Source organism: Styela clava, chromosome 9 (genome assembly GCF_964204865.1).
Source record: "Styela clava chromosome 9, kaStyClav1.hap1.2, whole genome shotgun sequence".
Classification (NCBI taxonomy): domain Eukaryota; kingdom Metazoa; phylum Chordata; class Ascidiacea; order Stolidobranchia; family Styelidae; genus Styela; species Styela clava.
The window spans coordinates 15,157,536-15,176,144 of record NC_135258.1 but is presented as its reverse complement, the minus strand read 5'-3'; the positions used below and the strand labels follow the sequence as shown (position 1 = coordinate 15,176,144).

Below are 18,609 nucleotides of genomic sequence, written 5' to 3'. Positions count from 1 at the left end.
AGCATTACAAATGTTTTTTTTATTAGATATTCATTTTTGTAAATGTGGATCATTAAAACAAATATGTGTATGTATTTTTAAATTTCATTTAGTAACAGTTTTTCAAGTAGTATTGTTAAGGATGCTGCTAATAAGAGAGTTGCTTGACTAGTAACGTTGAAGAACGAAATAATTGCTGGACACGTGCCGGTACGAATAAATTGGCGCTCCAGAAGTGTGTGTACCAACCAATATGTAGACTAGAATTCGGTTGGAAACCGAAGACCCATCGATCGGAGGTTAGGGGATCCCCCAAACCAGTGGTCTTACTCCATAGTGACACCGTGTGTCCTATCACTAATTAATTAATAACTTGCTAATTATACGACATAATCCATCCAAAATCGATAAGCTCCTGTTCCGAACTATGATGAATGCACATGCAAAATTTGGAGCAGATTCAACCTCGCTTTCGTGAGATATCGCGTGTATCCAACAGACAAACAAACAAGCGAACAGACAAATACCTATCAACATACTTACCGATCTTAAGATCGATAAGTAGTAACTAATTTTGTTCGCCTACTTTACATCAAGTTGTGTAAAGGGACGGAAGCCTATGGGTAGGGGGTATATTAACTTAGCTAAAACAGACAGTCCTCGAACTCGTAATGGAACTAAAATAAGGAAAATCGGAATAACATTGTGGCCCAACCATAACCTAGTGCACGCACTACGTGAGTACCCATAAATAGGTTGGCATCTGAGATGAGCTGAATGGTCAATGAGATCACGTTTCGTACAAACGTTGACGTTTAGTAGAAGTGTAGAGACGCCCAAATATAATCGCCGTTCATCGGTCAGCTAACTTCGCGTGCGAATATAAAGAAAACTATATACAAAAGCTATATACGCTTTCAGCCTTGTAGTTGAAAATATTTGCGTCATGCCCACGTAATACATACGCTTATACAAGAAACTCAATTTGGACAGCTCAAACAAACCCCTCCCACGCTTACAAGTAAAGAAACTTGATGGTATACATCTGGATATTCCTGGCACATGCGAGCGCTAGTTTGAGACGGGTTATCAAGAAAGTGAGTATTCGTTTTTCCTCGCGACACCGTTTGTAATTACTCTGAATTCCCAAGACAGTAAGTTCAATATTTTGAAAAGCATGTTTATGAAAATTTATTATAAAAAAACTGATATTTGTAATCCGCTAGTGACAGCATTATTTAGGATAACTGTACCAAAAAAACTTTTGTTATCAATTCCTATTCCGGACATGAATGTGTAAAAGGAAATTTTCTCTACTTATCAAAAAATCCTCATTTTCAACTATTTTTTCGTACATCACCAAATTCCATGAGCTCAGTGTTAAGGGAAAGCAATTGATTTTGGAATATTCATGCAGATAATTAAAAAAAAGTCTGATATAAACTTTATTATTATTTATGATAACTGTACCAAAAAACTTTTGTTAATAATTCCTATTCCGGACATGAATGTGTAAAAGGAAATTTTCTCTACTTATCAAAAAAAAAATTATACCACATTTCTTCAGAGCGGCTTCAGTAAAGTGATGAGAAGAAGAATGAACTAACCTTTCACATATCATAACCACTCTGAACCAGTGTATGTATCTCATTCATGAATGGATGTCACACGAAGAATTTTGGTTAGGTAAAATAATCAGTTGTACACCCGCAAATAATTTGCAAAGCGGCAGGTTTTTAAGTGAAATCCGTCCAATCGGGTATTAATTATCACAATAAATAATACTATCATAAAACAATTAAATTCTAGTATTAAGCAGAAGTATTCCAATTACAAAAAAAACAATAGGCTTCAAGCAGTTCCTAATCTCCGCAATTGGATATTCAGATTTTGGTCGCTGCAACATTGGAACTTTTATCATGGTGCGGTAGACCCGTGCAAGTCCTCTATAGAAGTGTAGAGACGCCCAAATATAATCGCCGTTTAACGGCCAGCTAACCTCGCGCGCGATTTCAAGAAAACTATATACAGAAGTTATATATGCTTTCAGCATTGTAGTTGAAAATATTTGTGTAAAGCAATCATGTCAACAAATCAATACTTTTCCCAGTCCATGAAGACGACTTCCGCAATCAAAATTTAGCCAGGGTGGTATAAAGAAAAAAATTGCAATAAATGTTGCATCTTTTACAATTGCATAGCGTTAGTATGGAGTTCGAAGTGATGAATAGTCTTACACAATCAATTTTAAGTCAGACTAGGGTCCTTTCTGAACCATCATCTGAGACCCAACTTGACTCCATAAGTGTCATCGTTAATGATAAGAATTTGAAAAACATGAAAACTGGTAGACTCTGGTTTTTACAAGAAACTCAATTTGGACAACTCAAACAAACCCTTTACACGCTAACAAGTAAAGAAACTTGTTGACATACCGACAACGTCTGGATATTCCTGGCACCCGCGAGCGCTAATTTAAGACAAGTTATCAATAAAGTAAATCTTCGTTTTTCCTCCGGCACCGTTTGTAATTGCTCTGAATTCCCAACAGAGCAAGTTCAAAATTTTGAAAAGCATGTTTATGAAAATTTATTATAAAAAAACTGATATTTGTGATCCGCTAGTGACAGCATTATTTAGGATAACTGTACCAAAAAAACTTTTGTTATCAATTCCTATTCCGGACATGAATGTGTAAAAGGAAATTTTCTCTACTTATCAACAAAAAAAAATTCTACCACATTTCTTCAGAGCGGCTTCAGTAAAGTGATGAGAAGAAGAATGAACTAACCTTTAACATATCATAACCACTCTGAACCAGTGTATGTATCTCATTCATGAATGGATGTCACACGAAGAATTTTGGTTAGTTAAAATAATCAGTTGTACATCCGCAAATAATTTGCAAAGCGGCAGGTTTTTAAGTGAAATCCGTCCAATCGGGTATTAATTATCACAATAAATAATACTATCATAAAACAATTAAATTCTAGTATTAAGCAGAAGTATTCCAATTACAAAAAAAAACAATAGGCTTCAAGCAGTTCCTAATCTCCGCACTTGGATATTCAGATTTTGGTCGCTGCAACATTGGAACTTTTATCATGGTGCGGTAGTCATTTCATCTAGTAAATATAACCCACTTTTGGATGTTCTTTTTAGCAGCATGTGCATCGACACTTACATGGGCAACAGAATCGGTCTAAAAATATTCTGTACGATTTGTAAGCGAGATAAATAACGGCAGGATTTACGGCAAAACTGAATGCAGACAAATACCGACAAACATCCAATATTAGGCCCACGTATTGTGCATCCAACGCTTCTTCCAGTTGTGTCTTGGCGAACAATATGTGGAAGATATGTTGTGGAAGCCATGTTAAACTATATGCAAGAATCAGTGCTACTAACAAGGTGTTCAGAGCACGGTCTCTAGCTACATTGAATAGAATGATTCTTTGGACTTTTCCTTTGCTCCGAGATCCTCTTCCGTGAGGGGGCAATGACGCAGTTTTGCCGTTCACGTCATACATTACTGACGTCATGGATGGTGACGTCACGGAAGGTGATATTACAGACTGAGCGTATCCGATCCCAGTTTCATTTGTAGGACTGATAGGTGCGTTTGATGATCGCACTATCATAGGCGTCATCATGCTCGGGAACGAACCTGCAGGACTTGCACTCCTGTGACTAGCTGAAAGATGATTTCTTAAGCTGCCATTGTTTGGTGTCAATGCACCCGGTCGTCCTTCCGTCGCCAGCATGAGTTGCTGGGCTTCACTCGAAGCAGTTTGGTTGCTTGCCAGACTGTTGCTTCGATGTATTGAACCTCCTTTGTGACTGGTGAGTGTGCCTACAGCACCATCTACCGGATATGTTCCAAAATCTTTCAAACATTTGTCGTGTGTTGCAGAGAGATGTCTGGCAATGATCATAGCAAATAAAAGTGAAAAAAATACTGGTAAACAGAAATAAAATCCAAATATCCACCACAACCGCACGTTCTCATACGTGTGCATAAAAGTCACAAGAAAGTTAGGCGAATCTACCCAAAGCGACACACCTCGTACACATTTATCATACTGATATGTCATACCAAAGGTCGTAACGTTTGCTTGAACAAATTCATCACCTCCCATGACATAGGACGTATGAATCTTTTCGAAGAAAATTTTCAAATCTTCAAAGATATTTTCTGTGTCTTTCAGTTCTTTGTAGTCCGGCAAAATCCCTTCTTTCAGACTCGAATCTTTGTTTGTGATAAAATCAAATATATTTTCAGGTATTTGTAGTTCTTGTGTCACTGTTTTGTAAACAAAAATTTCGGGTGATGCAATCAACATTGCACCAAGCCATATCACAAATATCTTGCATATTCCAGTAAGACACGAATCCCCAGCCTCTTCGTAGGTTTTTGTGTTCTGCCCAGCTGATCGAAGTCTATCGATGCTCAATACACAGAAACTCAGAACAGTGACGCCAAGTATGAAAAGCTGAAGAAAAATAACAACCGTTAAATTTAACTCCTGAATAGTCAATAAAAGATTTTTAAGTATTACTATATCTGTGTCTGTAATCACTGAAAACAATGAAGTTGTGGCAATTGAAAAGGCAATCGGAAAGGTCACCGATAAACTTTAAATCATATTTATGACATCTTGATGTAATTGTTGGTCACAAAAATGCTTTGAGGATCGTGTTTAGCTTTTGCAAAATTGTATTTCATGTTGTTGTACGTACAAACAATAATTTTTTTCTCTAACTACTGGGCCAACCGCTTTCAACTTTTCAGTAATAATTATAGGCGTTCGTGAAACCCATCTCGAAATTTGGTCTGATCACGTGGATTAATCAGAGAGAACACGGGTGACGGTAGTACAAGGCTATTCCTATATCTGTGCGTCACTCTATTGGCAAGAGCGATAATTGATATTCTGATGTTCATACACTAGGATTTCTAAACATAAGATCAGTTTGTAGATAGATAAATGAAGTAAAAATTTATTGTTGAAGAAGTTTGTTGAGCAAGTTCCCCAAATCACAGAAATCCAGGATCGGAGAACACCACATGAACGAACGAAAAAGAAACAAATTTTAAATTTTTCCTATCCAACCGCTGACAAAAGTACGAATCATATCAATCATAATGTCAGGTAGATGAAAGCCTAATTTCACGAACGAGGGTACGAGTAACGATAACTAATTCATACGGAATCGATTTGCAATCAATATCCATTAAATAGGAAGCAACCGTCAAACAAAAGCCTTCGCCCGAAAAAGTTCAAGCTAATTAGTAACAATTAAAATAAATGAGTATGCTATGCAAAATAGTGTGTTTACTTTAATTGGTTTCATTTTAATGCAAATTTAACAAATAAATGCGCGAATATATATATATGTATAACGTCGTAAAAGCAAAGGCGCGATAGGAGTTGCTTTGTATTGTAATATTATTAGAAATACACACATCAAATTCGCTTTTAACGATGCCTAGTTAGAAATTAAATAATTAATAAATTAAGATTCCTTTCATTGCCATTTCTCACTTCAAAATCAGGTTCCAATTTTCGGGTCATTATAATGTAAACATGAAAGCCCTAGTTCTCGTCATTTGACCTTGTCATTGTTTGACCGGGTGTAATCTATGAACTGTTGACTGAAGTCGTGACATTGCATCGCAAATACTAAACAAACCAACAGTAAACAAATTACGACGCTATTTTACCAATTATAAACATTCAAATGATATATTGACTGCAACACGGATCACAGTGCTTGAAATTGCAATAACAATTTGAATTGCATTCTATATACAGTACTCCTATAAGATCCAATTGATTCAATACAAATTGAGGATCATGCAACAGAACTCAAGCACAATACAATTCTATAACCAATGTTTTTCCCGATAGAAGGAAAAAACCTTTATTAATTAAATCTGTAGTGAACGGGACGTAATGTATGTGTAGAGCAAAATATAGGATATTAGCAACGTTAATTATGATCGGTGTTGTTCACTGTTTAAAATCCACACTTCCCATCAAGCTAATTCTAGTCCTTTAACAGGAACAAACATCCGATTTATTTGGGGTCATAAATTTGAATTAATATTTGTACATATATTCATTTTTTTGAAGATTGAAGAGTTTCAAAATAGGCAAGGGAGGGAAAGGTACCAAAAACGATCGGAACCACGGAATTTATATCTCAGCCTAGGACTCAATGTGGTAGATTATACACGCAATTTTGAATGGGTTTAACATAGAAATAGTGGTATCTTGATCAAGTATGCTTCAGGAAAAGTAGCCCATGATGCATGTTGTCATAACATGTAGATGAGCGGTAGCCTGTTTCAAATAGTGCTTAAAAAATCAGATCGGGCAGAAGCAGATATCTAATATTAGCCATGACTGACAAAACTGTGTCCGTAAACACATCATCAAAGTCGGCGAGGTGAAGAACGCGCACAATAATTACGAGCGGTATAATGGCGCGAAAACAAATAGTAACTTTAGATCGCCCAGGGCTACGATAAAGACGTCAGTTGTATGTTTACACTGACAACTTCAGAGCGTGTGAATTGAAAGTTACGAAATCCGGAAACATTAATTTCGGGTGGGATTGAAAATTCTGAATTCTGGCAAAGATGGGACGGATGTCACAAATTGTTTTAAATTAAATATCTCTTTTTCGAGTTCAAGGCAACTAACTATTCGTCTCCCAGGGTCTTCTTACTAGTGCAAGGTAATAATAACAGACATTGTTTGAGCAAATCACAACAGTTCATCTAAAAATTGAACAATTTTAGACCATTCAACTCTACAGTTTTTCTTATTTGTCAGTGACCACCCAGTGTGTAAAAAAACGTCGTTTTTTCCAGCGTAACATCATACCTTCAACCAACTGGTGGCTGAAAAGTAATAGCTATCACTTTTAAATTTTGGGGTTCGTGTGGCGAAAAGGAATATTTTTCACGTTGAGATGCTTCGATTTGCAAATAGTCTGAAGTGCAGATTGAAAACCGAAAGTCTTATGCATTTGTATATACCTCAAAATAAAATAGAAATGTGTGCTATTCAGTGCATGTTTTTTAATAGTAAAACAGTCGTAAATATTCTTATTATTTCCCTAAAAGTTTAAACTTATTTTAAGACATGATATAAGCAATCTGAATTACCGCGGAAACTATCCCTAGAAAACGATACTACTGTAATTATAGACGAGGCGGTAAATTACGCACAAAGCCAAAAAAGTCGGGACCGGAAGGTGATCTGTTCGTCACAAAAGTTTCTCGTAAATGTCATCACAGTGTTGCAGAGCAATAATACAAAAGAAAGGTCCTGATTGAGAAGACGAGTGACAGTGGCTTGGCTGATGTATTTCAAAGAACGCGGCGGTTTGGATGCCGGGACTCTTTCATTCACGTGTACTCGAGCAAAACGTTCAATTTATCTCTGTACAATGGAAAATGAATACCTATCAAAACAACTGTCTTTCACCACATAAATTCGCCGAGTTTTGAAATAAGCGAGAGTTCTAACGTGATTATTTAAAGTGAAAATGTTATTTAGTAGGAATGTAGGATGCTAACAAAAAATAATTTTTTTTGCCATGTTTTCTGTTTTAACCAAACGAATTTACTAAATAACAAAATAAAATCCTATTCGCTTCCCATTCGTGTTTTGTCAGACAAAATTAGACTATGGTTTATTGAAACCTCACAATGAATAAAAATTCAATGGAAAGAGATCGGGCAATATTTACATCTCTACCGCAAGCGTGTTGATTTGTGTGGAATCGTTAGCTTGGTCGGTTTCCTTAACGCAAGAAAATCCGCAACTATAGTCAAAAACAGTCATTCATTAAATATGGTTATCACAGACATGTTCATTTGCATGGAATCGTTTGCATGCCGTTATTTTTATTACAAGAAAACCCACAAATGTCTACAAAAATTGCCAATAAATATGAGATACTGTAAATAGGATAGGCTTTGATCTTTTGACAAAAACAAAGCAAACAAACAAGCTCAAAAACGAACAAAGAAAACCGTACAAATGGACCAATCAAGAACCCATCCGTCAATTTATTTAGACATCCACGATGAGACCGACTAAATTAATTTATTCCTATATTTTTCCAATCTTAGTATGGTAACCTAACCCGATAATTATTGCGATCTTTGTCTTTGCATTTATATCTTGTTTTGTTTGAAGTAGTTAAGACTATTATCTAATGAAAGCTAACAAATATACTTCTTATTATCTGTAATGAATGAGATGATGGTATTCCTAAATATGAGATAAATGATCATTTGTTGTTAGTGCTTCGTAAAATCAAGTTTGGTTATTTGTAAAGGTTTTAAACTTGAATTTGAATTGAGAAGGCAACAATTTTTAATAATCCTTTCAAATCAATATTTTGGTACGAGATTATTATTTCCCCTTACAAGAAATTTTGCTTTAACTGATAAAACTACGATTTAATATTCGAACCATGCTCACACCAAGAGGAATAGGAATAGCCCCAAAATAACATTCGATTCGAACGCCATAAAGGTGTTTGAATTACAGGTACATTTTTGCTACAGACCGTTAAATTAGTAAATAAACAATTGATAACCGTATTTGGCGCTATAACATCAAAGGAATACGTCCATTTTTATGTTTTTTAATGTCTCGCTTTGGTTAAAATATGACCTGGCGTGGAAAACGTCAATATTGATATAACATACTTTTTGTCAGTACAATTGCCTCGGTACATTAAAATTAAGCCCATCAAAGAAACTGGCGATTATATTTAGACACTTAAATCAAAATACGACTTTATGATATCATATATCTCGTCGACATAGCGCAATAAATGTCACGTGTTCAGAGATCAACGAATCATTAAAATGAGAAGCGATAAAGCAGTCATAATTCCCATGCAAACATTGTTTAATTTAGTGGTATATAAACATCACCAGATTCTGCTATGACAAATTCTTTTGGGACGGTAGAATATTCGTTTAGCAAGTCAAGAGGAAGCTCGATAGGAAATTGAACTAACTATGTGGTCATTCTCTGTATCGGGATATAGATAGAAGATCGTGTGGGAATATTGAACAATTGTTACCCATTTGGAGATCCCCACCAAGGGAGTGACAAGGCCCATATGCCTCGATTGCATTTTTAAAACCAAATAGAGAAATGATAGTCCAAGTTACATGCCACTCTTAATAGGCAAGAAAGTAAAAGTGTTCTGTACAAGTAATATCAAAGTTCTCTTAGGTTTGGTTCAAATACGGGCCACATATAAATTGAATTACTGGAAACGACCAAAAAATTCATCTCCGGCCATATTTGACAAAAGGATACATCATTAACATATAATCAAATATTAGCTTACCAAAGTAAACAATTCTAGTAGATGAAGGATGGTATTCCCAAACGATGAAATTAGAAATTTATTATTCTTTACACTAAACACAACAGATTGGTCATATTTTATCGGAAACAAATGAATGAAACGTGACTTGAAAAACAATTTGTACACATTTCTCGTCGGAGAATTTATATTGAAAAGCTAAACTCATGCTTAGAAAAATTAGGCGAGTTACAAACCGTCTTTCTAAAACCTAAATGACGAACCACATCTTTTACGCCTAAATACTGCACCCTTTTTATCAAAATATTAAGTATGGCTTGCACTTTGCAAAAGTTCTGTTTTGATGGGAAACGTTTAAGAACATAGTATCCCATCATTTATTTGAAATTCAAATTTTTTTTCGCTATTGAAAGTGGCACTTTCACATGTTTGGTTCATATTGTTTATTTAACGTAACATCTGTCTCGGTTTCGCACAAAATAAACAGAATAATGGATCACATTCACTCAATATCACATAATATATAGTTATTGCCACTTCAGGTCATGCGTCATACACTTAAGATGATCGATTGATTCTAGTAAACGTCGAAATTAAATAATGGAATAAGATATGTCCACTCTAACTTGTCTTACCATATTCAAGAAATAGCTTCGATTCATGAAAAGATTTGAAAAGTAGTAATCTCGAAGTTGAGCCTTATTTAAGATCCAATCAAATTGCCTAAAGCAAGATCAACACACTCACTCAGAAGAAACGACGGAAACTCATTTCAGAGTGAAGTTTTTTGATTTGATTCTGGTGTATTTTAAATTAATTGCCTCAGGTTGGTTACCTAACTCGATGTCAAGTTGAGCCATTTTGCACACTGACTTAGTTGACTCGATTCTTTGATAAATTTTACTCAAGTCTCGACACATGTCTCGACCCTCTCCGAGACGCTTCATTTTTCCCGCCATTATGAATTAATGGAAAGATATGCATTCTGTTGCTTATCATAATCTCACAGTCCGAGCATGCAAATATCCAAATTTGAAATAATGATTACAGTTCAATTATGATAAAGTTTAGTTGTGGGTATATTCTATATTGATTACAGATGAACTACTGGCAATTAAGCATAGTGGAAATGTAACTCTCATTAAGGGCAATGCAGCTTTTGCACTTCTCAGCCCGTGAGGAACAACATATCATTGTGTGGTAATGATATTCTAGGAAAGGATCAATAAATGAAACGTGATCTGAAATGCTTCCGAAGCAAATACCACGATAATATTGATTGAAGTCTGCTTTTTATCTGTAAAATGCCCGTTTGTATCAGAATAACAATCTGAATGACAATCAAATTATTTTGCTACATCAATTTATTATTAAATTCCTGCGAAACCTTTCATGAAAATACAAAACTCAACCACTCTGTTTAATTGATTGAACTATTATTTGTATGGTAAATGTCACTGTTTGATTTGTGACTAATCAAAATCAGAATTGAAAATTATTGTAAAAAGCGGCATCAACAAACCCTGCTTTTATTTGAACATTACGAATTTGAAACAAAACACTCCAATCTGATCACGTGTTTTTATATTTTGTATATGACGTCAGAAGATGAGGGAAATCAAAATAATCTTATGCTTGTACCATCACAAACGTATCAATTAAAGTTCGCTTTGAACAGTGAGGAGAAGATTGGCAAAAGGCCTTGATTATACTTCAAAAGTCCAGACTTGTGTATTAAAATAAACATAGTTTTTGTCAAACCGTTCTCCTAGAAGTTCGTATGAATTGTCAGAATGTTGTACAATCATTTCCAAAGTTCAATACTTTTTGGCTTTTTACGTACAGTGTGACACCCTGGACACCCATATTCTGGAAACTTTTGTAAAGTGCGTCCTTGATTAGTGAAACTTTTAGCACAAACATAAACCAATAAATATTTAAGTGTTAAATAAATGTTCATTGATTTTTACTTGGGGTAATTAAGAAATTTATGGGCTATGTTTTTGTCATCCTGTATTCGTTTGATAATATATTTGAAAAAACGTTCCTCGAGCATCGAGCTCACCCAAAAATAACGAAAACAAGGAGGAATTGTGCGGTTGTGGTTCACATTCAAATAAATGATTCCTTCGACAATGAGCATTAGGCTTCATTGGTTCATTTGGTAAGAAGTGCTCAAATACCACAGAGAATGAAATCGACAAGACGACACCAGCGCCCTTACAAAATGTCACGCGTCAAAGCAATCCCATTTTATTCAATGAACCCAATATTTCGCGACAAAACGGGTTCGGTTACAGTAATATATAAAATGTCGAAAGCCATTAAAATTCTTTAGCTAGTACTTCTATATGAAGCAGTTTTTTTTTTTTTGAAAAAGGTGCGCCGTACGAGGTTGCTCAATTGGCCATAAACAACTATATTTAACTGAAAGGGGTCATTGCAAAAGGGGGTATTGATCATTGCTTGCAAACAAATACAAAAACCGCGCGTGCTCAGCAAAGGCTATGACCCCTATTATCAGCGTAAGCGTGGCAAGTGGAATTGGACACCATGGACGCCTTTTGAAGCAAATTTTAATTAAATCAAAGGAACGCAAAATTAAGTATCATATTTTTGTTGATAAATATTTTGTTTTAAATATAGTGTCAAAATAATATTGATAAGCTAATAATCGTATAATAATTAATGAACAAAACTGACAGAATATTTTTAAGACAAGAGGTCACATCACACATTTGCTCATCTGAAAAGACATTTTATTTTTCAAACTTCCGCGTTAAATACATCAAAACAGTCATCCTATTCAAACTCAAAAACTCAAAAAACCTCAGTACAAAGTTATTTACTGGAAATATCCAATTTTTCGAAAAACTCCACGAACAATATGTTAGTTACATACGCCATTTTAGACAATTTATACAGTCGATATTTTTGTATATATGTATACATAATATGCTTAGGTTGGGTGCAAATTAGGATATATTTGAAGTATTAAACAATTATTTACTAATCAAAACATACCAATATGGAAATACCGGCCAGTTAAATAGTGACAATTTCATTTTGAGGTGCCTCTACACCAAAACTATTATGCATATCCAAGAAGTACTAAGTTCGGGGGATACAGACGCTGTATACAACACTAAGAACCTAATGAATTATTGAGTGGTCTCGACTCCGATAACGTAACGCAGATGACGTTTGCATAAACAAAATGCTGTCAGAATCTGATCAAGACCATGCTCACGCACTACATGGTTGCCGTGGCGATTCAAGTAAGTACATGACGATTCAAGGCCAACAGGAAACAGTATTTTTTCAAGTATAAGTATATCTCTATACAAGTATAGAGTTCACAATACAAGCAAAAAACAACAAATTTTTGATAACTCAATCATACGAAATTTATTTGTTAAACATACAACATGTTTAGATTCGGCGGTACAATTCAAGCCAATTTCACCCTTCCAAAAATTTGATTCAAAAACATATTTCACATTATGTGGACAAGTCTATTTTTAGATTAAATTTGTAATGCAAGTTCTTGCAACAAAATTTAGAGGTTAAATATTTTTAGGGCAAGCTGTGATCACATACGATAAACAGCCTGTAGTGTGTCATTTATAATTTGAGGGTATTAAATAGCACAAAAGAATGATCGATTATATTTCGACTTTAACCTAGTCACTGTGTTACAATTCTGTGGTGTGAAATTATAATTACTTCTAAAATGAGTTCTACGAATAATCCATTAGTTACGGAAAGACATATTTAGGCCACTCCAAAGTATTGTAATTGCAGCTGCAACAATGACATTCGCTAGAATTTAATAATTATCCTAAGCCTTTAGCGAGGAACATCACATGGTCGAAAAACATTGCAATATTGATGAGAGATAAAATTCATTTCCTCTAACAAACTAAGCATGAGTTGACACAGTCATTTCTGCAGCATTGAAGAGCCAAAACTATTTGAGGTTGCTCTTCTCAAAGCTATGTCGTCTTAATTAAATTTTTGTCAAATATTTTCACCGTATTGTTTCCTAATTTTCGCCTTTTAATTGATATATCATACATCATTATAAAGTATGTCAAACGGTCCGAGACACGTATAAATAAATTAGAGCAAGGTAATTTTGGTAGCACAAATGTGCTACTACGTTGTTTTAAAAAGGAAAAATTCAATGGTCATTTAGGACAATGCGCATAGACGCAAGTGACAAGACTATAAAAACGTTAGGCATGTTTAGTACAAAATAGTCGACTGCCTTCTCCTCAAACATTCCCTACGAAACGCATAATAAGTTTTTGAAGGCAAATGTTGTTTATTCTTTCACACAATCAAATTGTCGGGACATCTTGCAGTGACTGCTTTAGATTCTAAATCTGCAATCAGTAAATTTCGGATCTCTTAAAATACAAAACCCCAAACATGCCATACACCAAAGAATGTAATGGTAAAGAAACCTAACCAAACAGGCACCCTAAATTTAGCCGATCCATCAAGAACCGCGTCTAGACAGAAATGACATATTTTAATGATTAAAGGTAATAAATTTTGATTTCGGAAATTATCGAATTTTTCGCCCATATTAATATGCAATATTTCTCAATTCACAGCATCATGATTAGATAAGGAGTCTGAAACCGAGATACATAATCGCATCACAAATTTGACACCCGTGAGACAAAGCATTTCAAAACACTCAAAAATTGGGTAGACTGGCTTATTTTCTAAGCTTATGGAAATTAAAATTCGGTCCTCGCAATAGTCTTTGCTGGATCACAATGTGTGAAGTCTAGTCTCATACCTAGTCGTCTACATAGAATTATACTAACGGACTATCCAAATACTTTAAATTATCACGAAATGTACTTCATTTGTCGACTATTTCACACAGTATATTGCGCAAGGTAATATTGTGGTTTAAATTAGGCAGCTCATGGGAGTTAAGGTCTACGTTTCAATACACTATTATGCCATTACTGAGAATTACGAAGGCGAAAATGACTCCCGGGCCGCGATAAAAACCGATATCGAGCATTTACAAGAGCTTGATACAAGATTAAATTTGATTTTGAGCATTTATCTCTCAATTTAACGAAATTACCGATATGAGATGCGGTTCTTAATGCTTTGGGAAATAGAACTCTCTCTGCTGCAACGACACAGACACATATATTAATGTGATAACAGTTTTCCCACACAAGTGTACATATTCAAAAAACCTGGGAGGCAATCGACACATACCCACAATAATATCTAATGCCATTTTTACAAGAGCGTGTCATGCGGGAATACAAAAATAGTATTTTTCTTATCGTCATGCGCAGAACGAATCATAACTCTGTTATTTGGGCGTGATCAAAACAAGTTGACAACTACTAAAATTAAAAACATGAGCTGAGAGGAACCATACGCAGTTAATATTTATTATCATTTAAGAATTTTGAAAGCTTTCCTTGAAATGGTTATCGAGGCATGGAGTATGCATATGATAAATTCCTAACTTCTCAGTGAGTGAGAGTAGCAAATTCTCGACATCGTCCACATTGTTAACAAAGGTAAACATCAAAATCTAACACTTCTACATGACGTAACCATTTGTTTATAGTGACAGAACAGAGCGATAAGTTGGATCGATACAAGCGAATATATCCTGTACAAAAACTGACAAAATACCACAAGCATACTAAATTATGTAAAATGTGTTAACTACCTCGACGAAAGGAACCATCCTACAAGCAATGTCTCCCAGAATCCAGGGTTCGAAAGTAAGATTCATAATCGATTTGTAAGCGATTGATGGTAGACAGAAAAGCAAAAATAGCATCTGGGATATAGATAAATTTGCAATAATCAGCAACGCTCCTCTTCTGCAGGTGTGATATTTTCTGTAGACGAAAGAACCCATTAAATTTTAAAACGTCACTAGCACAAAGAAAGAGGGTTTGGTTTGCTAAATAAAATGCTGCAATGCTGATTTTATTTGCAACCTTGTCAGAATTGTATTCACCACAGAAACAGAATGTCAAAGTATTAGGAAATTCAGCAAAAAATTATATTTGAAAACAAACATATAATAGTAATTAGAGGCTAAACAAAATATCGCAGTCACTATCATTGATCAAATCAGCTGACTCAGTCTAACTGTGCGAGGAAAATGCCAAGGTAAATATAAAAACATCAGTAGTGTGTCGTCAAAAATGAGGGGGGAAACGCAAATTATGTCAATAAATAGGTATTATAAACAGATTGCTCGCAAACTATTTGTTAAAATACAATTTTTCAAAAGCCTCCATTACGTTATGTTCACAAGCGTTTGTCTGAGAAAAACGCGAAATCGAGTCCTTACGAAATCGTCTCAAAATTTTAATGGAGCCAATTAGTCAGCGAGATAAGAAAAACGATACTTCAAAATTGTAATGGGAATTTAAGTGTCGTTCGATGTATTTCAATTGAGGGTTTGTATTCAACATGCGTGGGCATTTACAGTGAATGGCACTCTATTGAAGAATACAAAGACATAACATACGAACCAATTTTTAAATTCCAGTAGGCAACCACATCCTATCACAGTCTAAAGTGGAGGACCACCTAAAATGGCAATGACCTCGTATCTAAAGATCAAAGATGGCTCTAAAATAAACGTACATTGAACACTTCGGTCCATGTATGGTGTGAAACGAGGGAAACTTTATATTTTGCTTTATAAATTATGAGCCTCGTTAATGACCGCAGGTGAAGATTATTTTAAGGCACAAATTAGGTAAATGGAGTAAAATATATGATAATGGGACCAAAAGCTCTAATTATATGCACTTGAAAATTTATGGTGTGCGTGGTAATAATACTGCAATTATTCTTCCATTTATAGTCTATCAAAAGCCAGTAATGAATATTGTATTATTATAGGATACACGTATATAGTCTGCGCTTGTTATTACTTACCATGTGTGGTCAGGAATCGCTGCCACAACAAGAGATGAAATAATGCTCATTGGCATATATTTCAATTATGGGAGCGAGTGTTCTAATTTACACGTAATATTCTAATTCCCACGCTTCTCGAGGCGTGTTTTTGAGGTTTCAATTATTATAATATTTCACGTTTGTATTCATATTATACCAACATTATACTGTTATTAAATACCGATGACGGTTGCCTGCTATCATAGCGATTTGTTTATTTACGTTTTCGACCAACAATGCGCAGTTAAAATTCCGTGAATGCCTATGAAAATAAACAATTAAATAATAATAAGCTCAGCAAAAAATAAATTACCTCCGTGACGACACTGCGTAAGCCACGACGCATACATGCCCAATCAATCCTGCCAAAAATATAAGTCCGTATACACTCAACATTGCGATGGCCACATGTCGATTGACAGACGGATTCCATGGTCCAAAAGGCGATGATAAGCTTCGCGTGATTCGCTGGGATAATATTTCTGCATCCCCTGCAAATGCAATTAGTATTATAAAGCACAATTTAATCTAATCTTAATTCAATTATATGAAATGTATACTTGGTAGAATATATTCCTACAGTGGCGGAAATCGCACCAAGGTTTTCATTTCAAAATATACAAAATTTGTGACGCCTTATTGCAACAATATCGTTCCCTGATCTACAGTTATCATTTGCATTTGCTAACAAAATAAACAACTACCATAACTTTATAACTTCAATGTAAAGGACCCCCCCCCTCCCTTTCTTCATTTAAGTATAATTCAGGGGCTGTTTTTTGCAGCCATCCTGTAACGAACCTATTCTTCCCACTTGTAACAGACGAACAAAATCGATTTTGAACAGAAATTGACAGAATTACCGTATACGTAATTCTATCCGTGAAAAATATAATTTGGCAGTAGCAGATTACAAAGTTATCAAAATCAGTCTTTTGCCACCATGAAATTCACCGTAAAATAATTACTAATTCTTTAATTACCTTCTAAACGTTCGAAGGTTTCCGCCTTCATATCTGTATGTATATTTTGTCAATCGAGTGAATATCCCCAGGCGGTCAATAAATAGTTTTCTTTACAAAATAATACTCCAACGTGAAAATCCGTAAAGCCGTTAGGAACAATGGGTGTTTACATAATTACAAAACGAACATTTCTTATATATTATAGTATAAATAGAAGTCAGAACTAACTGCATTAAATTAGAAAAAATATGAAAAAACGTAATTTCAATAGAATGACTACATCTCATAGGCATATTAAAAATAGAACATTTTGGGGTGTATGGATGCTTCTCAAATAATTTTGTACTGATATACATCATAAACATATGGGATGCATGAAATGTGATCTGAATATATTGTCGGATTAAAAGCTGATATGCCGTCAAGGGAATATCCCGACATCAGCTTGTCGGTGACCACAGAGTTATAATTGACAAAGATACAACATATAAAATTTCTTCCCAAGAAAAATATTGTATTAGGTTTGAATCAAAGCGAAATGTATATCATTGAACAAAATATGAGCTCAACAATATCGGTTAATTGAGCTTAAACAAACTCTGCTGTATTCTGTCATTCTGTATTCTTGTATTCATAACGTATTAAATCTAACTAAGAATTAGTACATGCAAAGTTTACTGCAGATACGTTTACGACGTCCAATAATTTTTCGATTTGTGCTCAACTAAGTTTACATGCCTTAATCCCAGTCTGACACAGACCTTGTTGAAATTCTTTCGATATCCCTTAATTCTACAACGTTCGTTGCTAGCGTGATAAATAAGAAGTAATCTTAGTTTCGAAATTCCTTCTCCCGCGGTGGTATTGATGTGATAATAGTTTTATGCTTTAATAAGAAAGGGGTTTGCGTCCCGCAGTTATCATCGACACCATTATATCAGCGACAAATTCCTTCTGACGGCATCAAAAATGGACATTTGGTTTATGCACCGATCATACATGGATTCTTATAAACACCATGCTATCACGACGGGAGATTGCTCAGGATTTCGAATAGATCAGCTTGCTTGGTGAAATTCTATTTAAAATCTCAAGACAGACCACTGATATAAACATGGCTGTTGAAAGGCGAAAACCATACCAAAGGCGCGACAGTCTGCCTCATTTCGGGTTTTTCAATTCAAAACAATTCAATCGCGGAATGAATTGACCCGTTGGCGCGCTTCAAGCCAGTTTTGACTACTTTTATCAGCAACGTGAAAAACCTTTGTTGATTTTTGCAAGATAATGCCCTCTATTTTCGCGGGATAAAGGGTGA

General features: G+C 34.9%; 1 protein-coding gene and 1 long non-coding RNA gene across 2 annotated transcripts; one reads left to right on the top strand and one right to left on the bottom strand.

Moving 5' to 3' along the window:
* Positions 1 to 1,155: 1,155 nt before the first annotated feature.
* LOC120338840 (uncharacterized) lies at positions 1,156 to 17,537 on the bottom strand. The gene is made up of 4 exons (XM_039406806.2): positions 17,310 to 17,537; positions 16,640 to 16,817; positions 15,074 to 15,248; positions 1,156 to 4,475 (listed from the first exon to the last, which is right to left on the bottom strand). The coding sequence occupies exons 1-4, from the start codon at positions 17,338 to 17,340 to the stop codon at positions 3,138 to 3,140; spliced, it is 1,722 nt and encodes a 573-aa protein (XP_039262740.2). The 5' UTR covers positions 17,341 to 17,537; the 3' UTR covers positions 1,156 to 3,137.
* LOC144427171 (uncharacterized) lies at positions 4,487 to 8,995 on the top strand. Its single transcript, XR_013477794.1, has 2 exons — positions 4,487 to 6,726; positions 7,135 to 8,995. It is a non-coding gene; the product is annotated as an uncharacterized LOC144427171 (long non-coding RNA).
* Positions 17,538 to 18,609: the final 1,072 nt, after the last annotated feature.

Bases quoted from the DNA above. Each gene is read 5' to 3' on its own strand.
- LOC120338840 (XM_039406806.2), bottom strand. From the start codon at position 17,340: ATGAAGGCGGAAACCTTCGAACGTTTAGAAG. The intron at 16,818-17,309 runs GTAATTAAAGAA...TTGCATTTGCAG, and splicing joins AACCTTCGAACGTTTAGAAG to GGGATGCAGAAATATTATCC. The intron at 4,476-15,073 runs GTAGTTAACACA...ATTTTTCTTCAG, and splicing joins GGATGGTTCCTTTCGTCGAG to CTTTTCATACTTGGCGTCAC.